The sequence below is a fragment of the Ambystoma mexicanum genome, chromosome 9, assembly GCF_040938575.1.
Source record: "Ambystoma mexicanum isolate Mex_15411 chromosome 9, UKY_AmexF1_1, whole genome shotgun sequence".
NCBI lineage: Eukaryota > Metazoa > Chordata > Amphibia > Caudata > Ambystomatidae > Ambystoma > Ambystoma mexicanum.
Window position 1 is genome coordinate 458,891,069 of NC_090931.1, and position 22,479 is coordinate 458,913,547.

General features: G+C 46.1%; 1 protein-coding gene across 4 annotated transcripts in view; it reads right to left on the reverse strand.

Moving 5' to 3' along the window:
• CUX1 (cut like homeobox 1) overlaps positions 1–22,479 on the reverse strand; it is a 2,307,153-nt gene that overhangs the window by 2,206,759 nt on the left and 77,915 nt on the right. For all 4 annotated transcript variants that reach the window (XM_069614989.1, XM_069614986.1, XM_069614987.1 and 1 more), the window contains exon 2: positions 14,843–14,953. In XM_069614989.1, coding sequence (XP_069471090.1) covers positions 14,843–14,953 — 111 coding nt within the window. The remainder of the gene's footprint in view (positions 1–14,842; positions 14,954–22,479) is intronic.

Consider the following 22,479-nt stretch of genomic DNA (forward strand, 5'->3'; position numbering starts at 1 on the left):
CGTCTCGGCTCCGTGTAGATTCCACGGCAGCAGAAGTCAGGGTCGAGGGTGTCCCAAACGTAGCGAACACACACACATGGTTACCTCAGCAGGGCAACCCGGCAGCCCCTTGTATTCCAGGCCCAATGTACACTTCTCACTTCAGACCCTAGGAACGCCAAGTGTATGAAGCGTGTGAGAGTGTCGAGGGCTCGGATTTCAGCAGCAGCCAGACGGCGGTAACAGAGCAAGGTTCCTGTGTAGGCTGGTCAGTCCGCTGGATGGCCCAGGGATGCTTCCGAAGGCTTACGTACAGGAGTTGAAGATGCCGAGAATAGTTGTTCCCACTATTCTAAAGGGTCGAAGCGCCAGTACAGGCCTTCTCGTACGATCAGAGGCAGAGGGGTCTCACAGGACGATAGCAGTGCAGGGTGCCAAACCTTCAGCAGGTCACCAGCAATTCCTCGACTCAGCTTCTTGGTTGCAGGATACTTGGCTCCTTCATCCTTTGTTCGTGAGAACTCAGGAGATCGACATGGTAGTGGTGTTTCCAGCCTCCGCTTATCCAGGGTTCCCTTCGCGCCAAAACAAGAGGGCCCAATGGGAGATCTGCTCACAAAACACTCACACCATACGTGGACCTATCACGGACCACGGTGGTCCCAGGCATTCAAGACACACTAGACTCTCTGGCACCCAGGATGTGTATTGGGACCAGACATCCCAGCCCACATCCTGGAGGCTCACAACAGGCCTGTAGAAGCCCGCAAAAGCATCTGTGTTTCGTGGGAAAGTACATGCCCAAATAAGGATGGCCCCGGGTCGGCTCGACCTGGGGAAGGTGAAGGGGCAAGACGGTCAGCGGACAGGACAAAGAAACTTGTGGTCTGGCCATTTTGGAAGCCAGGCCACCCATTTTGGCCAAACGAGAGAAGCACGGTTAACAGGGCAAAAGGGAGTTCAAAATAAAAAAGAAACAATTGCTGCCACCAGTCCCGTCCGTGACATACTTGCACAGTTTGTTATAAATCCATCGAGAGTTACTAGGGCCTATAGAATGACTAGAGACCCAAGAGTGCAGTAACTTAGCTTACAGTGCCCTCTTGTGCCATGTTGCGCGAAAGCTGCAAAATGAGAAAAGAACTACGGAAAACAAGGTTTCCAGGTACTGACTGTTTTAAGGGCATGTCAGTTTCCCCATAAGAATGGAGCGAACGCCCAGAGGAGTGCGGCGGAAGGCTGCGCTTCTCTGGCAAAGTCTAGATCAGGGTGTAAAACAACAGTAGAAAGTTTGGGGGTTGCCACATGGACGGAAAATTACCTACAATATGAAATCTTTCCTGACACTCTTCAACAGCCCTTTTAGTCCATACCAAAAGTAAAACATGAGAATGCCGGAAGAGTATTCAATTGCAGATTGAGGTGGAGAAAATGTAAATTCGATTTACTGTTCACTTAAGAGTGTAATTTAGGGGAGTACTAAAGGAGGGGCCACTTTGGCCAGGTTCTCATACATTTTCCTTACGTAATAAAAAAACACAAAGAAAGAAGATTGTTGCACTTAAGTGAAAAAGAGGGGGACTGCGGAGATGCATTTTCTTTTTAATAAATAAAACGCAGCAGCATATAGAGGGAAGCATTATTAGGGAGGAGTTCACAGATGGGATTAATGATCAACCCATATCAACTGAGGCAATAAATACGCCCCGCCGCTATGATGTCATGCCGCCTCACGTTCCCAGTTATTTCTTTTTTAGCTGACTTATTAGGTGTCCCTCTTTCCCTGGTGTTTAAGGCGAATTGCAGAGACTGAACTATAGCTCCATCCTCTGTGGGGTTACTGGAAAAGATATACACCTGAGCCCAGCAGAATTGTCCAGTCTAAACTAGAATAAAAAATAGACAGTTGTGATGAAGCATGAAGCATGGGGGTGGAAACCCTATGCCTCTTGGCCAGTGAGACAGGACTGCTACGACTCCTCCAAAAGAGTGCTGCCTCCAGTCAAAACTGCTCGTCTCGCCCTAGCAAGAACAAAGGCCTCATCTCCATCTCCCTCCGAACCCCCCCCCACCCTCTCTCACACACACAGACTGCACTGAAATCCCTGAAAAGTAGAAAACAAGCCTGGTCCCCTTCAATGACTATCTACTCCTCACCCCTCCTACCTCGACCCAACCTCACAATCTCTCACCCCCAAACATCTCCACACTCCACCCCCCACCGTCAGCCTGCTTCCAACCCCTCTCCCTCGACTTCTCCCCAGCACACCTGCCATCCCCTACCCCCTGAGACTGACAAGTATCCCCGGTCCCAATTCTCTCCGACCAACTGCCCACCCGCACCTGCCTTCACCCCTCTCACATCCTCCTCCGCCCACCTAATCTTCCCAACCTCTGTCGACCTGACCGCAACATTCATCAACCAGAACCCGCTGTCACCCTGCCTCCCCTGTTCCCTTCCTATCCCGGACCCACCGACCTTGAATGCCCCACCCTCCCCCACCACTCCTGATACACCCCCTGCCCACAGGCCTACAACCTCCAGGACAACTCCCCTCTCCAAAGTCAGATGCATTCTTTTTAATGTCTGCTCTGTAGCAAAAAACAGACACAGCATCTTTGACCGCCTCTCCTCTGACAATCCTGACCTAGTCTTTATCACGGAAACCTGGTCCTCCGACGACTCTGCCCCGGTTACTCATGAGGCTTCCCCCCCCCACAACTACTCCCTCGTCCCACTCAACAGTCCTTCTCAAATCTCACATCTCCGTCTCACTCAGCGTCTCCCAGACATGCATTCCATCTTGCGATTCCCTTCTTGTTACACTGTCACTGCCTCTGACATTCTTCCACAGCTTCATAATCATCTACAGACCTCCCGGTTATGACAGACATTTCACAACCAAACTCTGTGACTCTATAGCCACCATCAAAGTAAACCACCCCTCTCTGACTCTACTAGGAGATTTCAATATCTGGTTAGACATCCCCACCAACCCCATGACCCATTCACTGGTCGACAGCCTTGATGCGCTTAACCTCTCCCTTCACATGAATGGCCCAACTAATTCTAAAAGGGGACACCTTAGATGCTATCTTCAGCTCCCACGACCGGATACATCTAGCCCCCCTTACCACTCTCATCTGGGCAGACTACTTTTATTGTCCCTTTCTCCATCCTCTCCCCTGCCCGCACCCCTGAACCTGCCGCCCCCCTTCGCGAAAATGCGGAACAAACTTAAGATCCTCCCTGACCTAGCCGAAGCCCTGCTTCACAGACCCCCCACAACTATCCCCCTGAAGAATCTCTAACTATCGACTCCTTCAACTCATGGCTCAGTGACTCACTAATTCCGCTGACCCCCCTCATGCCGCTCCTTCTCGCGCCCTGGACCTTTTCCCAAATGGTTTACCCTTGAGCGGAGGATTGCAAACAACTAAATAAAACCCTGGAATGCAAATGGCGAAAAACAACCACCAATCTCAGCAGATCCACCTTCGCCCTACACCACCGCATCTATAAAGCATACATTTGAAAAGCCAAAAAGGATCAATATAACAGGCGAATTCTCAACTGTGGAAACCCCAGCAAGGAACTCCACAGAATCATATCTGAATTAGTCAAACCCACCTGTACCTCTGCCCAATCAACCCCATCACAATCACTCTGCGACTCTCTCTCGCTGCACTTCTACACCACTGCCCTCGACAGAACGACTTCCCTTAAACTGGCACTCCTCTCACCGCCCCAAAGTCCGGCCACCCTATCAACCACCCCCTTGGTCGCGCCGCAACACTGACCTTACCCACCTTCGACTCCTTCAAACCAACCTCCAGAGACACATTTCTCGACCTTCTCTCTGTTCGAAAATCCTCCGGCTCCCCCCTCGACCCCTTCCCCGCCTCAGTCCCCAAAGAAATATTCTGAACCACCTGAGCAGTTGAGTATACAAGAACAATCCTAAATGACTCCTTCAGCTTTGGAATCTTCCCCGATGCCTTCAAAATAGCACATGTCAAGCCTCTTCTAAAAAAAACATCCCTCGACCCCCTTGGCCCCAGAAATTACCACCCCATCTCGAACACCATATTCGTTGCAAAATTCATTGACCCAACTGCACACTCCCAACTAAACGCCTTTGTCGAAAACAACCTCCTTGACCACGCCCAGTCAGGTTTAAGACCACGTCACTGAACCGAAACCACTCTGGCCTCAATCTGGGATGATCTTAAGATTACTGCTGACTCTGCAGGATGTGCTGCACCAATTCTCCTAGAACTCTATGCTGCTTTTTCGACACAATTAACCACTCATTCCTTTTTGACCGCCTCCATTCCCTAGGAATACGTGGAACCGCTTTCAAATGGATCGCCTCCTTCCTCAACAACAGGAAACAAATAACCCTCCTCTCCACTTTTGCCTCAGCCGATCGCCCAGTTAATACTGGAGTACCGCAAGTCGCATATCTATCAGTCCTCGTATTCAACCTATATGTCCACCCTCCCTGGAATAATCCGCCCACACAATATCCTGTGCTACAACTATGCCGACGATACACAAATCATACTAAAACTCAACTCAGACTCCTCCTAAACCCAGCTAAAACCGAAATCATGGTGAGCGGCAACAACAAGCTTCTCCCCCGTCCACTACCTTGGCCCCCATCCATGGGCCAACTGCCCACCCCCTCCGCCACAGTAAAAAAACCTTGGATGCACTATAGACTCCGATTATGCCACATTTAGACACAATGCTCTCAAATGGCTTTGTACTAACGACTCATAACCGTCTCTACTCTCACCAACTGTCCCTGGACCTACTTGACTCTACTCTGACATACCATGCACCCAACACTACTCTTGCTACCAAGGCACCATACCTTGGTCACAGGCGCTCCTTAAGTATACGTAATGTTAAGCACTGCTTTGTCACAAGTACATCTTTATCTTCCATGCTACCTGACCTGCACCTGTCTGCATTGTATCCTATGTATGTATGAACACGTATGTACCTGCCTGTGTACTGTAACTAAGTTTCAAGACTTCTTGTACTGCTGCGCCCAGCTACCCAAGGGTTAGGTGCGCATTACCAAATCAATAAACAAACAAAAAAACCTAACCATCTCTCCTCAAATCAACAACTTATCTAAATCTTGTCACTACCATCTCAAAATCCTAAGGCGCATTTTTCCCTACCTTTCCTTCCCAAACAGACTGGCCGCTTTTATAGTCTATTGGAATGTCGAGAGTGGACTATGCTAACTCCCTTTACCTCGGAGTCCCAGCATACCACCTTAATAAACTGCAAAGAGCGCAAAATGCTGCTGCCAAAATGCTACTAGCGCTGGGCCCAAGAGACCACACCTCTCCAGCTCTCAGAACACTCCATTGGCTCCCAGTTGGGCGAAGGGCCACTTTCAAGACCCTGTGCATCACTCACCGCGCAGTGCAGAAGACCGGCCCTCTATACCTGCAAGACAAGCTAAAACCTTACCTGCCACGCCGCACCCTAAAAATCAAGCTCCGTCCTCCTTTTAGTGATCCCAACCACCAACTCCATCAGGATCGGAGGACCCTTCTTCTCAGCCTTGGCCCCTACTCTGTGGAAGTCGCTTCCAGCTCACATCCGACACACCCAAGACTATTTGTCATTGCGCAAATTACTAAAAAACAACGCTCTTCCCATAACACCAATGACCACCCTAAAGATATGTCCGAATCCCCCCAACAACCCAATGACGAAACACACACAAGACTGTCTACCTGGTGTTCAAAGACCTCCGATCTTACCCACTGGATAGGATGGAGTGGATAGAGTGGATGGAATTGGATGTGGTGTACTGAGTGGATGGAGTGGATGGAATTGATTGAGTCGATGGAATTCGAGGGAGTGGACGGAACAGATGGAATTGGATGAGTGGATGGAATATGATGGAAAGGATGAAATTGGATAGAGTGTATGGAGCGGATCGAATGGAATTAATGGAATGAGTTGATGAAGTGGATGTAATGGATGGAGCGGGTAACGACAGAGTGGATGGAATGGACAGAGTAGATGGAATAGACGGAACAGGTGGATTAGATGGAGCTGATGGTGTGGATGGAATAGACAGATTGGATGAATTGGATAGAATGGATATAATGGATAGGGTGGATGAATTGGATAGGGTGGATGTAATAGATGGAATGAATAGAGTGGATGTAATAGATGAATGGATCCAATGAATGGAATAGTTTGAATGCATAGAGCGGATGGAATAGGTGGAATGGATGGAATGGATAGTATGGATGGAATAGGTGGCATAGATGATATAGATAAAATGGATGGACTAGACAGATTGGACTGAATGAATGGGACAGAATGGAACGAACGGAATTCGATGGAATTCGCCCCACACGTTGCATCACTGTGCACCCTATCCCCCTGTTCGCCATGCTGTTGCTATATATCTGTGTCCCCCCTATACACCCGTGTCACCCCCTATCTCTAAGTGTCTGTCGCTATGTTCCCACCACCCTGTCCACGTGCCTGGTCTCAGGCACTTTAAAGATAACCACCACATCGTCACACCACTCTTACTCTCTACTATACACCATCACTCAACTAGAACACAGCTATACCACTGTAATTCGGCCTAGCTGTTCACATACGAATACAATTTCATCAACACCGCATCACCCTAATAAAACACAGTAGCTGAGCACATTCCGGCATAGTTGCTCACATGTGCGTCCTTCAGCCTAACGCAGCCAGAGCCAGTCTGGATGTCTACCCACCAGACTGCACACATCCAACTGACATCTCCAGCACCACACCTAAACGCTAGGACGCAGCTACAAACCAGCAACTACACCAGCTGCACACTTATCTGGTGCACCCACGCACCCTACGACTCTCTCTACTGACCAGAACTACAGTTCCCAAGGGCGTTCAACCTAACAGCGCTTTGAGATCATACCAATGATATTTTGAGTGCTATATAAATGCCAAACAACATAACGCTCCACCAGACGTGCAGTGGTAGACATCACTTCCCTTCATGAACATTACAGTAGAATAAATATCACCTACGAACAAGTCTTGTGCTTTGCAGGAAGAGGGATAAATGTGTGACAGGCACAGACAGAGGTTTTCACGAACTTTGAGAGCAGATGGCCATAGGTCTAGAAAGGAACACGTTACTTACCTGTAACCATTGTTCTCCAGCATGTGTCTGGCATGGATTTACATGCTCATGAATATCCCCAGTCAGGCTGGGAATCCTCGGTAAAAGAAAAAATAGTTTCACTTTCACACTGTATTTCTCTGTTAAACCAATCACTATCCTCTGGGTCATACTGCCCCCATCCAATGACAGCCCTCTCCCCAAGCCCTTCTGGCAGCCATCTTCAGATCTGCTGAGCATGTAAAGTGGCAGTATGGCCAAGAAGAGCCGCAGAAGGGTCGACAGGAGGGTTCGCATGTGAATTCATGCCAGACCCATGCTGGAGAAATACAGTTACTCACCGTAGTGACTTACGTACTCTTAGTCCATAGTCCCCTTTCCTCCATACTGTATGGGTACCCCTCGCGAGGGGCGGGAGATGGAACCCTTTTCACCAGAAGAAACCTCCTTCCACTTTAAATTTAGAGGTGCGCGGGGGCCCTGCCCCGGGAGCATGCACTCGCCTGACTCCGCCACCCGGCGCCACTCCTCAGTCCCCACTGACGCGTCGACAATGATGGGCATTGCCTAAGGACACCAGTATTATTAGGGGGTAGGATGGTGGGACGTATGGAGGAAAGGGGACTATGGACCAAGAGTACATTAGTCAATACACTAAGTAACTTAATTACTCTTATGTCCCATCCTCTTTCCTCCATACCGTATGGGCGATTACAACTGAATGTAGCCCCAGGGTGGAGAGGAGCCCCTCCTTAAGAACACAGGTTTCTTAGAACCGCCTGCCCGAATGTCGCGTCTGACCTAGAGGCAGCGTCCAAACAGTGGTGTTTAACGAAAACCAAAGGGGTGACCAGGAAGCCGCCCTGCTGATGACCTGCCACGGCTCAGCCGTTGGAACGCTATGGCTGTGGCCTTGGCTCTGACCACATGGGCATGTAAATTAGCCGGCACTGGTTTGTGCTGCCTCTCATAGGCCTCCTTGATGGCCGCAAACATCCCCTTGCTATGGAGGCCTTGGATAACCTGTCCTTGACCCACCGAAAGTGACAAACAAGGCATCCGCTATTTCATCGTTGAAATGGAAGGAGGTGGTCACCTTGGGTAGGAAGCACGGTGCGTCCGCAGCACGACCTTGCCCATGTAAGAGGTGGTGTAGGGTTCTCATGCCACCAGAGCCTGAATCTCGTTGACTCTGCGAGCTGAGGTGAGGCCCACAAGCAGAGCTGTCTTAATGGTGAGCAGCCCGACGTTCGCGGGCGCCCTAGGCTCAAAAGGTTTGTGCGCCGAGACGCCCAACACAACATTAAGGTCCCACACCGGGGTGTGGCTTCTTTATAGGCATGTAAAGCCTGTGGAGGCCAGCCAAATGCACCATTTACTCTTATATTGGCTCCTAGTAGCCTTGCTTCTAGCGCCCTGGATGATCTCTAGGTTGGCCTGAGATAGGCTTAAGTGTTTCAGCAGGACCTGCTCAGAAGCCACGCTGCGAGGGCTAGATTGTGAGGAGCAGGGTGGAGTACCCTGCCCCCTGCTCTGCCAGGAGAGGAGCTGGGCCCAGCAGTAGGTGAATGGGTGGTCTATCCGAAAGGCTGAGGAGCTTGGAGAACCACGGCCTGGCCGGCCACCAGGGAGCTATCAAAAGGATGCTGAGGGGCCGGGATTCCTTTATCTTGCAGATCACCCTGTGGACTAAGGGTGTGGGCGGGAAGGCATATGCCGTCATGTTGTTCCATTGGATCTGGAATGCGTCACCCAGGGAGCTGGAGCCCTGCCAGGAGGCGCACCATTGGCATTTCCTGTTGTCCCGGGAGGCAAAAAGATCCACCTGGGGATGCCCCCATCTGAGGAAGATCTCCTTTAGTATAAGAAAAGGGCAGACATCTTTTGGTGCTACAAATATATTTTTTTTTTTTTTAAAAGGGCTCCAGTCCAGTCTCTATGGACAGAATGTCCCATAAGATTGCTGGAAAGTGGACAGGACACAGGATTACAGTAGTGCACAATCTCACAAAGTGGTTTACTCAAACTAGTGGTGCAGAACAATTAATAAACTAGAAGTACACATTGGGATAATAAAAACAGAAGCAACAAACATCTCCCAAACACCACCAGTTTCCTTCTCCAGACAACACACAGAAAATTTGCCAGCATGAAGCAGGTTTCTTCACTGTATTAATTCCAAAACGAAACTCATTTCTCTGATTGTCTCAAGTATTTAGGTGCAGTTACCCAATAACCCACACAGTTTAAACAAATCCTCACGCTTTAGCGGCATCAGTAAAACAGTGAATCAAAAATACTATTTTTAATAATGGGGTTGTTCGCTTAAATTATGGTTGCAACATCGATAGATTCCATCTTTGACATCCAAAGGGAACAATCTAAGAAATATGCAAAGGCACAGTTTAATTTTTATGCAACAAAACAACATTCTTCCTTTCAGCAAATGTAGCAATATCATCTGGCATATAATAAAATGTATATATTTTCTTAAACATCTGCAAATGAGGTTTGGCCCAATTCAACCTCCTCTCATTCCAGGTCATCCGTTGTGAAGGCCAACTCCGGTTACTCTTACTCCCAAGAAATGCTAAAATCCTATCCCATTTTCAAGGTCTTAGTGCATTTAAAGTCTGGAAATAAATCATCTACAGACATTTGTATTTTCAGAACCTACTCGCCCTTACGTGAGATGCACCATCCAACTAGGCCGCGAGGAACACTGGCATTATAAACCCACGGTCCATTCCTGCACCCCTCATGCAGGCCTCCATTTTTCCCCCTCGGTCAGCACCCCAATCCCCTTGCTACCTGCACACACTTGCGTTTTCCTTTGCATTTAATCCTTGGACATAACCTCTCCGCAATTACCATCATAACTCCCTCAAGATGGTCTTCCCGGTTCCCCGGCCTTTTTTACTCCTTTTTTACTCTCTCCATCCGAGTATTTCTATACAACTTAGTATTGCCCTAACTAGTGTGCATGTATCAATGTGTACATAAGACTGGAGAGGGCATTCTTCATTATCTATCTTTTGAGTAGTGTTTACTTCCTGAGAGAGAGTCCACAGGTGTTTGTCTGAGGTTTTTCTGCTCGTAACCAGCAGTCAACAGAAAACCAAGCATACCGATGTAAGCAAAAGTCTACAAAATCTATCTCTGTGCCCCTTAGCTTTACCCAAAGTCCCCGAGAAAGGCTCTGTCCACTCGTATTAGTCTTCATGAATTGTTCCTACTGATATTTACAACCAAGCCCTGACACTCTGTCAAGTCCTGCCTGCTCGTCCAGCCTCACTAGTGTTCCTCTGTACCTTTCCCTGCTCTCTACACCTTTCCTCACATTGTCTTACGCTCTCTCTCACAATCTTCACACTACCAACACCAAAGTCTGACACCCTTTTATATCCAGGACCCAAGGTTGTGTTCACTGAATGTCTGCAAGGGGAATCTACAAAGCCTGATTTATAAGGCACAGGGATTGGCTTGTGTTGTGCAGCCCCACCAATGCACCAGCTGTAGTCAAGGAGTTTCCAAGAACCAGTGCTACCGTTCTGCAGGCATGAATAACCAGTTCACCATCTTGGAATCAGTTTGATAAAGTTGTGAGGAAAGTGGATCAGATCCCAAGACCAATCGCCCTTTAGTATATGTCTGCGCAGAGCCGGAAGTTCAAGCAGATCGTTAAAAAAAAAAAAAAAAAAAAAAAAAACACATACAGGGGAATTCTGAAGCTAGATTCTACTCTAGAAAGCTTTTTCTGGCGCACTGGTTTTTGCCAACAAAAAAAGCTTGCATTGAGGAACATGTTAGTTCAGGCAGAGTATAAACAATCAGCAAAAGGTCAAACACATGGAAACGCAACCGTGACAACTGTCAGCACTGTGGCAATATCAAGAAAGGGAACTTCATTTTACACCATCACACAGTTAAGAAAATCTACCTGCGGAATTCGAGTACTTGTGACTCAGCCAAAGTTGTCCATGGCTTGATTTTCCCTTGTGGATTTTCATTTCGTCACGTAAAGCCAAGACCCGTTGGACTGAGCACCAGTCAAACATCAGGTTACAAAATCAGACGTCCGCGGTGGCTATTCATTTTGCGGAGGCTAAACACAATAGTGCACAACTGAAGTGTGTCATTTTAGAAAGGGTGATGGTCTCAAAAAGAGGGGGCAATGTACAGAGACTACTTCTACAAAGAGAAATAGCATGGATTGAGAGGCTAGGGGGATGAATTCCAAATGGGATCTCTCAGGTTTGCTGTTACTCTGTCTCAAATGGGTTAGGTAGGAGGGGCTTGGTCCAGTGATGTACAAAATAAATTGAATGCAAAATGAGTTATCTATGATGGGACCCATGGCCAGGGGAGCAACAATTTAAATTTGAGGCCATACCTCATTGAAGACAGATTGTGAACAGATATACACTCTGGCAGGAAGAGGTTAGGAGACGAGAATTGGCCACCTATGGCATGGCACATAAGTTAACCCTAGGTTTCAAAGTGCAAAATGATTTGATGGCATTTGTCAATATATCATACATCAGGGATGTTAGATTGTGAACAGATTTGTATTCTGTCAGAAGGATGTTAACAGTTGTTTCAGGATGTGATGAATGCACAATGATTAGCTTGAACATGGGTTAATGATCCTATTTACAATAAGAGCGGTCTGGTAAGAATGGTGTTTACTCCACCTCGTGTTGACTGCATATGCAACCCGCAAAGAGAGGACCCTGTGATCTTGCTCCTTAAATTGATAACGAGAGCAATAACTAAAGGTAAAAAATATGATCCCTGTACATAAGGATCCATGCGGGTTGCACTTAAACAATGGGCAGAGGGTTCTGGTAGCGTTTTACTCACTATGGTGAGAGCCATGTGGTTTGTTGAGATACTGGAGATGGAATCCAAACAATCTCCTTGTATAGATACGGCAATGCTACGAAATACTGCCGCCACAAACAGGTGGCGCATTAACCAGCAGTCTTTCTAGCAACTGAGTAAAAACACAGGAGACAATTGAAATACTTGCGAGAGCAGGCGAGTGGGAACTCACATAGCCCTGGTGGGCACAGTTTCCAAAATAGTGTAGGGTACAATAGTCATATCCCTTTAGTCAGTTCAGGATGATAATGGAAGGCTGAGCTACAAGGTTTGGCACATAAATTACCTTAAGACCTGTATCTGTGAATAAGTCACAAATAGCATCAAGTGTCAAAAACATAAGGATGCATATGAGGGATGAGGATGATCACAAATGAGCAAGTGTGTATAGGCACACATAATCCAGAAAACTAGATTAGGTTGGCCGCCATGCACGAGATACAGCAGCCCCCTTCGTTGAGGACTGTTGCCATTACAGTGCTGGCGGCGTCTTAATACGGACGCGGGGCACATAACGGGTTTGCTGGTCTGATGCCCCTTTGTCCGTGTGTTCAAACACATTGCAGAAAACTACTTTTAAGATTTAAACCACTTGAGGCTCAAACACCAATCCACACAAGGTGGAAGTAGCGCCGACGGCTGTGCTTGTTCACAAAGGTCGCCAAATGTGCAGAACCCGGACTAGTGAGCCTGAAGCCAGAAAAAGAGTTCCCTAACCGACAGTAGAGTCGGGTAAGATTAGTTCTGGGCTACATAATGGCACTCAGTTATATATTTTGAATTAGGACATAGAATGATTTGAGTTTTATTATTTTGCTTTCAAGTATAAGAAAATGGAACGATGTGGATGCTCACAAGAGGTCAGTGAGGTGTAACGAATCAGGGAGGAATTGTTTGTATAATTATTTGAATAATGACACGAATAATGGACGATCATTATTATTTTGTCTTTTAGGGCATTGTGTTTAATAACACAGAATTTAGCCAATTTAGCCTCTGAAGAAGGGTACATTGGTATCCGAAAAACGTCAGGCACTTAAGACCATGTGAAAGAATATGAATTAGATGGTCTAGCTACAGAATGATGGGCATGCACATATGAAAAGAGAAAAACCAAACGTGTCAAGATATTGATGTGCTGAAAATGTTAAATTGTGATGACATTACACACTATATTCTCAGTTTGAGAAATCAATGATATGTTGAACACTGTCAATTGAAGGTGGATTTTGTATAGTATATAACAAAACCAGAATTGTACAAACCTGTTTGAGCTAGTCTATTAATTTGAGAATTGTGCATTCGTTTAAACCCATATAGAAAGAGGGCATTATTCCTCAGATAGAGTGCACATAGGTTACATGTTGGCAACAGCAGGCTCATTTTTTCAAATGTTCACACTACCAACACAAAAGTCTGGAGCCCTTTTATATCCAGGACCCAAGGTTGTGTTCACTGTACGTCTGCAGGGGGGAACCTAAAAAGCCTCAGTATAAGGCACAGGGTTTGGCTTGTGTTGTGCAGCCCAATCACTGCACCGGATGTAGTCAAGGAGCTTCCAAGAACCAATGATTGTGCTACGGCTCTGCAGGTATGACTAAGCAGTTCACCATCTTGTAATCAGGTAGCCTCGTCAAACCGCATGCTACAACGGTTACTTCCATTTCCATCTTGTATGTTCACTATACTAGCGGTTGATGGGCTGAGCCGTATCCTTATCAGCATGTCTGTGTGTTAAGCAGAGGTATGCTTTGCAGGATGCAAGCACATGCCCAGCGGTTTTCTACTTCTGCTGTTCGTGGGTCACTCTTAAGCACCCAGGTCTCTGTAGGAAATATAGTTGATCAGCCTCTCAGGTGTTATGTGGGCATGAATGAAGTGTCATAATCACCTAGTGGGTAGTCTAAGCCAGCCCGCAAGGTCTTTTTCTCTACTGCCTTACCTCATAAGGGACTTGTTCACACAAAGCTTGAAGCTGCAGATTTTTGCCCAAGGACTTGAAGAAGCATAGTCAGCAATTTGCTAAGAGAGCTACAGAGTGTGTGACCAAGTTTGCCACTAATCTCCCATGCCAGTACTGCTCTACATTTATGGGGAGCAAAAAACAAAAGGGATGGATCTTGAATTTGCTGCAAGGCTTGTGTGTGGGACGCAGATGATGGGCAGGTCTGGCTTCACAGGTAGCACTGTCAGGGACTCAATCTGCTTTGAATTACATTTATGCTCTATATGGAAACGGCAGAGCCCATAAAGAATGTGGCCACTATGGTGGAAGCACTCTTGCTAGAACGTCTGGACCAATTGTAGTTTGTGACGGTCAGGAAAATGCAAAGAAAAACACAAAATCAGAAGTGTAGAACCTTAATGGTACATTGAAGGACAAGTATGCATATGGTGGGATTTAAATAGCATGAACCTAACTGGGAAGCAATAGGGTTATGTACAATAATGGAATCCAGTAACAGGGTATATAGTGATAAAAGTATAGACAAATGAGGGTACACTTGAAAGGAAATGGGGAGGGGACTAAAGAGGCTTACAGACATGGGATACAGGGTTAGGGTGTGAAAGGAAAGCAAAGTCTTGAATAATATTTTAATGGATCCTTTTATACAAAGGACATCCTGATAGAAGCCAAATGAAACATCTATAAAAAAAAAAACATCAATTTAATCGGTCAAAACATTCCCGTTACCCTGAATGTATAACTAGAGCTATAAATAAGCAAATATATGTCCATCCCATTGCATTCTAGGGTGATTTTTTCATGAACCTTAATTGCTGCAATGGCACAAAAAACATGCTCATCTTACGTCAGGTGTGTTTTTCTTAAATTCTCTACTTTGATCAATAAGTTTCTTCCGAGACTGTTCACTTTCATCTTGTCGGTTGGCCAATACTGTTGCTGTGGCATCCAGTTCCCTCTGCACAAAAACAATACAAGCTGTTAAAGAACCAGAATAAAATACAGCTATTCATTTAGTCAAAAGAACAATGGCGAGACACATTTGTGGCATTGCATTATCTTCCAGATCTACCTTCCTGAGCATAAATGCCTAGAGACTGCTTTTGTATTCGTCATATTTCTCCTCTGACTGGGTGCCAAATTTCTTCTACCTCATATTGGCTTGGTTTCTAATCCTGCCTACACTATGGAAGCCCTCCTTACACAGACCCTCTGTTAAAAGGGTCTATCTGTGTTCCAACAGCTACCTGGCTTCTCTGGTCAATCTTACCATGTTGATTCCAGTCTGTGGCATCACCTTGACCACTGATGTTTGTTGTCCTTTGTGATGCAGAGATAAAAGGTGGCTTTTTAAAGGTGATAAGATGAACAGTTCAGGTGTAAAACAGCACAAACACCAGGGGATATTTGTGTTTGTATGAAGGCTAAAACCTTTCACAATTCCTCTTTCAATCATACATTTAATACATGCCTTAAATAAATGTATACAACACTTACAATTCTTATAATCCTTCTATGGTTAACATTTATACTTGATACCAGCAATTAATACAAAACAAGAATAAAACTATCCAATAATAGTGCACAATCTCTACAATATCTATCCTTTAACCAAACAACTGTTCTTCTAAAACGTGTCAAATCCCTCAAAAAAGAATTACGGCCAGGGGCAGTTGCCTCCCATTAATTAACCTTAACCAAACTTTCTCTTAGGCTATAAAATCCATATTATATACAAAGCGCTCTATATATTTTTGCCCAATTCACAGAAGTTCTTCACACTGTAAACTAACATGTTTCAAGATCTCCAAAAGAGCTTTATAAATCCTAAAACTCCTATGGCCAATTTCAATATTTCTTCTAAGGCCAGTGGAATCTAGTACAGTAAATTAAAGCAAAATCCCATGCAACAGCTCCAATTAAGGAACATGGAAATATTCTCAAAGCATAGGAACGTTTGTCACAGGATGCAGTTTCACATTTTCACCCACGTATTTATTATTTTGTAAAAAGGTCCAGTTAACTATAGTATCTTGGCAGCCTGAAGTGGGATTGCCACAGGTGATAACTATCGAAATTCAACTCCAAGAGCTCTTCGCATGAACATATACAATGTTGGAAAAAACTCTACATAACCCAGTTCCTCCAGTCTTTTTAATTTGACACGTAAGGTTTTGTCTGAAGCAAAACAAATCTAAAGAGATTCAGCTTATTCTATTTAAGTTCCATCCCAACTGCAATGAAGGGGGTAACCTCAAAACTGATCACCAGATCTTCCAAATAACCAACTATTCCAAGACTTCTAGGATCTCAAGGCAATCTAACATGCTTCGGATTACTTTATATGTACCAAAATTATTTATTGGTTGCATAAAGTAGGGTCAATATTTACGATCAAAATTTACATTTGGGCTATAAAACATCCCAGTTTTAATCTCAGCTTATTTTTTTTATTAGTTACATGGTGTTTATTGGCAACTAGACAACCAGATTTATTTCCTCTAACCTGGACACACAAATAAAAAAAAAATCTTTATATTTCTGTCCCTTTTAATAGAGGATTTTTATTGAGTTTACCTTTAAAATGAGTATGTCGAGCATATTCATCAAATCGATCCAAACTCCTTTGGGGGCCTATAAGTGTGAAATCTGGAAGAATTAACCTATGTCCCAAAGTGGGAGGATAAACATTTCCTTGAAATTAATTTTGAATACCGTATAGATTTATTTATTCGTTCATTTGTAGTGCGCCGGAGAGCCCGCAGGCCTCAGGGCACAGAAGAGAGAAGTAAAAGCGAAGCAGGATAGAGAAGGGTAAAGAGATTGGGAATAGTATAAACTTGCATTTTTGATTACTCAAAGGAGGTTGGTTTTCAACTTTTTCCTGAAGCTCAGCAACTTTTCTTCCACTTTCAGAGCTTTCGGGAGTTTATTCCACCGCTTGGCGGCCTGGACAGGAAAGGACCTGCCCATACCTCTTGCTCCTTTGCTCCTGGGAGTCAACAGGCAGGCCCCGTTACTTGATCTGGTGGTTCTTCCCGAGCAGTGAATTTTAAACACAAGTTTTCAGGTACCAGGCAGCCTGACCATAGAGGCATTTATGAACTAGTATCATTGCCTTAAATGGACATAGGCTTCCACTGGAAGCCAATGCAGACTCTTTCTGTGGGCGGAGATGGTTTTGTGCCTGGGTACGTTTTGGACAATCTTTACGGCGTCATTTTGAAGAAACCTGCAGGCCCTTCAGGCCATTTTTACTTATCCCGATCATCAGCGCATTGCAATAATTGATTCTTGGCATTATTAGAGCACGTACCAGTGTGGCACATTAGCCTCCAAAACTTAGGGCTTTACTAGTCTCAGAAGCCTAAGGAAATATTGAGCTTGGTTTGTGACATTTACAATATGGGCATCTGAGCTGAAGGATGATTCAAACATAACACCCAAAGTCTTAACTTTACAGACTGCCTTAAGAAGCTGCTTTTCAATAGTAAAACCTGCATACTGACTGTCCAGTTTTGCTCTGGCTTGAGACGAGCCATAGCTCAGTTTTGGTGGCGTTCAGGCACATGCCATTATTGGCCATCCAATTCTGTACTATAGGGTAAATCTTATTTATCCTCTCAGCAGCCTCTATGCAATTGCCGCTCATCTCAAAGACAAGCCGAGTATAATCAGCATAATTATTAAAATGCACACCCAGTCCTTCCAAGAGGTCACAGAGTGGGCGGCAGAAAAAGAGGGACGGGAATAGGCAAGCGCCTTGTGGCACACCACATTTAACCAACTCACCAGGCGAGCAAGCATTACCCCAAACGATCCTAGACATACATCCGGTCAAATAAGATTAAATCCAGGCGACTGCCTCTGTGGAATAAATGCCAGCCCTTGCCATGCCCTCCAGTAGTTTATCATGGTCAACAAGGTCAAAGGCAGCGGACAGATCTACCATCAGCAGCCCCGCCTTACCACTATCCATAATCTGGAGAATTTTCGATTGCATATTCAGTAATGCACTCTCTGTGCTATAGCAAGCTCTGAAGCCAAACTGTCGCGTATGTAAGGCTCCAGATACTTCCAGGAAGTCCTGGAATTGGGAGGTGCCCAGTTTATCCAGAACCTTTCGCAGAAAAGGGGCATTGGTGATTGGTCTGAAGTTAGAATAGGTTTTATGATCCAGGCCTGGGTTTTTTTAGCAATGGGGATACCAAGACCTTCTTCAGAGCTTTAGGAACACAGCTTTCCCTGAAACTAGAATTAGTAAAACGTACAAGGAATGGAAGAAGTGATTCCTTATTGGCAAGAATGATCATCGATGGGAGTGTTTCCCTCACCCAAGTAGTAGGTCTCCCTTTTTTCATAATGTTGGTCAGGGTCTCTGTCGAGATGTTACACATAAGCCGCACCAACAGTACACAAGGACTGGCTTCTATCAGATACTCGCACCAAAGCTCAGCACCTGGTGTATACAGAGTTGAAGCTGCCAACAGAACACCACTCCGCTCACTATCCTACTCCCTCTTCACCTTACTGACCCATCCCACCGTCTCGTTTACAGATCCGCCAGAGCGCCTGGGGACCAACTCCGTTGGCGACTGTGCGCGGTACAAATACCTTTTAACAATTAAAAACTAAATTCATTACGCTGTACAGATTCCTTTTTAGAGATGGGGAAGTGAGCTCCATTCTGCCTAACTTGTCCGCAATATGAGATTGTGCTACAATTATTTTATGGGCAAAAGCTTTCTGAATTGCTTCATAATCCAGAGTGGAGGGGAAAACTGATGCAACATTGCCTTCAGTCTTTCAAGGTCCGGAAGGATCTGAAAACAATTCTTGGGAGTCATTTTCAGCCTGGGCAATTTGATTGTCTAGATATGCTTTTTTCCAAGCAAAATAGGTTTTTACATTTTTCCGTATTAACCAGAGACTGATCAGACAGGGATTGCATACGTTTAACCAAACAGGATTCCAGGTCTCCTTGTCAAACTTTGTTGTAATTTCTGCTGGGTACCATGCAGAGGGGGGTTGTTTTTCTGGACCATAGGGGTGGGTAATATGAAGGGAAAAGCCACAAAAAGATGATCAGACCAGATACATGGTTGAACTGACGGGGGGAGGGGGGCTTAAACTTTTTTGCTGGTCACCCAATTTAGCACATTACCCAGCTTGTGTGTGGGATCATTATTACTGTCAATAGCGAACTTTAGCCCAAACAGTTGGACGAGCTGGGTAGCTTCTATGTTCAATGGGTTTACAAGCCACCTATTAGAATCCCCCCAACACCACAGTTGAGGTATTGTGTTTATGTAACGATGACAAAATGCCAGCTAGATCCTCCAAAAATGAGGGGGTGTCATGAGGGGGCCAGTAAATCAGTATAATATTAAGGGAATTATTGGGTGTCGGGTGGTTTTAATTAAGAGGATTTCACATCACTTACACGTGAGGGTGTAAAGATACTGGTGGGGGGTGCCTGTACTTCTGCTCTCTATATGGTAGAGGAGAGGCACAGAGGACCCCAGCCAAGATTCTCTATAAGGTAGCAATGAACGAGCAATCAAGGCCTAGCTTCTCAGCAGGTGATGCAGGCTGGTTCTGAAGTACAGTGTAGTCCCCGAACCCCCACAAAGGAATGTCCACACACTGTATTATTGAAAACACAGTCTTTATATAATTAATATTCAAAGGTATGTACACGATCACAATAACGCACTTTGTACTCGGAAATCAACACTGCTAAATATATACAATTCTAAAGTGGTACCACCAATATTATCAGATCTCATTAAAGTGCATCAACTGTACTGTTAGAATGTCACACAGATCAATAACAAGGAAACCAGCAATAGAGATAGGAGGAAAAGCAAGATGGTTGAAACAATAGGCAGAATACTGGCCTCTACCGCTAAGAACAGTTCTGTGTGGAGATCCCCCCCCCCAACCTGGGCAACCTGTAAATAAAGATATATAGCACATGCCCAGTCCATATATTGCTCAATAGTCTTGTTTTCTCCTATAATGTTTTTACCCCCCCAATATACCTGGTGGAGTAGAGCTCTTCGAAGAAGCATCAACGGATCCTTCTTGAGTGACTCCCTTTCAAGCAGGAGCCACGGATCGTCGAGAGGCGTCGAAGAGGGTGAACTTGGCGTCGACGAGAAGTTCGAGGGTGCCGAGACCACAGCGTCGATCCAGGCGGTGCCCGTCGGCAACGTCCAGCGAGGATGAGGTGTGCGGGGCACCTCTGCGATTGAATGTTCAGGACCGCAAAGTTTCAGAAGAACTGTGGCCCAGCAAGGGCGTCGAGTCATCGAAGTCTATGTGGCCTTCAGGTGGCAGGAAACCCACCGGCGGATTCTCCTCGGCGCATCGGCGGCCTTGGCTTTCTCCAGCAGGACAAAGCGGTCGACATTGCGGACAAGGGAGTCCTTCGATTCAAATGTTCTTAGGCAAAGTAGCGGGCGGCTCCGGACATCAGCGGCGCGGCGTCAAGCGGTCTCCAAGTCTGGGCAACACAACTTCGACGGGCCTTCAGCGGTTACACAAACCTGCGAACCCTGGTCGACGGCAATGGACTTTCGACAGCGACGAAGTCCGGGTGCTTCACTTCGTTCTCCTCAGCGGTCCCGTCTCGGGTCGGCATTCTTTCGAGGGTCTGACTTCCAGGGAGCTTCGGCGAAGGTTAGCGGTGCCCGGTGGTCCCTCGGAGCACGGGAAGGGGGTGCCTTACCAGGTCCTCTCTCGGATCAGTCCTTGACGAGTTTGGCAGCTTTCAGATCAGGTCGAAGCACATGCATTAACAAGTCTTCTTCCAGCTGTGCGTCGAGGACCAGCAGTTCCAGTTACTCTTAAAGTGTAGACACAGCTTCTGAACAATTTTCAGTGGTGAGAGGTCCCCAGATATACTATCCTGTCTCTCATCCACACTGCTGGCTCACACTCAGCAGCCAATCATACAGAAGCGCATTCATGCAGTCAGCCAGCCAATCAGGCACACAGTGCATTCAGGCCATCCTCCTCCCTCTCAGACACTCACAACAAGGAATGTGGATTGGGACAAGTACCCAGCCATTCAAAACTACACAATGCATTCAGGCCAGTTTCGGGCAGGGCTGTCTCAGTCTTTGTCTTTCATACCAGAAACCAGACAGCCACAACAAGAAGTGCATATTGGTCACACACTCCATTCACCCAGGTCCCACCCACAGGGTGTACCCACAACATACAGTCACTGGGAAGGCTCCAGCCAGTCTGGACTGGACTTCACAAAAACACCATATATGGAACTTCCACCCAAAAGCCAGTCAGGGGGAAGGGACAAAGTCAGGGCTTCCCAGGACTTTGGGAAAACAAGGTAACAGGCTATAGAAAGCAAGAGGCCACAGGGGCCATCTTGTTTTACATCAGGAATCAACTCATTCCAATGGCAGGGCCTGGGTATCCCAAAATGGAGTATACTCAGGGCACCTGTCAAATTCAGCATGGAGCTGCCACCAGCCCATACCCTGCTCTGTGGGCCACCCACAGGTGCCCAAAAACATACACTAGGGGCACAGGGTTGTACCTCCCACCCATGGGTGCCGTAAGGGTATCCCATGGGTCTGTTCACCAAAAGAGAGCTGCAACGCCAGGAGTCCCACATGAACTCCTGCGCGGAAACCCTGACAGAACACACGATAAAAAGGCAATAAAGGACAAGGATACGGAGGCTCTGTACCTCTGATGCATTTCCAGCATCACAATGGGTACCTGGGAAAACTTCAGATGTGTACGAACCAAAATGCCTACCCATCCCCTACTACCCTATCTCTTTTGCCCAAAGAAGGTATAACCTGGCTGTGTAGCTAGGTCAATATTGGGACCACTAGATTCATGTAGCCAGGTTTCAGTGAGCCCCCATAATGTTGACTTGCTGTTAAACTATATAGTCTCCATCTAGTGCATTAGTCTCTAATGATCTGGTATTGAGAAGCGAGAAAGCAAAATGCCTAATTCACTCCCGGCTGAGACTACCTGTTCCATTGACTTACTGTCTTGCGGCGGGGACTCTCTGGACAGGCATCGTTGCCACGTCGAGGGTAGAACCACTCCTCACTTCGGTGTGAGCCTTAATGCAAGAGATCAGAGACATCACGCAGAGGGGTCATCGCTGGCGCGTCCTATATAGAAGTTGAACCGATAGGGTGCGAGCATGCAACCCTACCTGAGCCCTATTAAAGTGGGAATGTCCTTATTTGTTTGTTTGTTTGTTTATTTATTTAGTATAGCGCGCAAAACCCAGAGGTAACAGGGCGCAACAGAGGTCAGGAAGATAGGATTACATAAAAACTTGGTTACAGAATAAGATAGGCATGAGAAAAAGAGCATTGCATTTACAGTTACATTGTGTGGGATGTGCATATATACATATAATTGAGCGAAAGCTTACAAATTTACATATTTAGTGCTGTGCATAGGGGCAGTTCGGTTGCATTTACATAT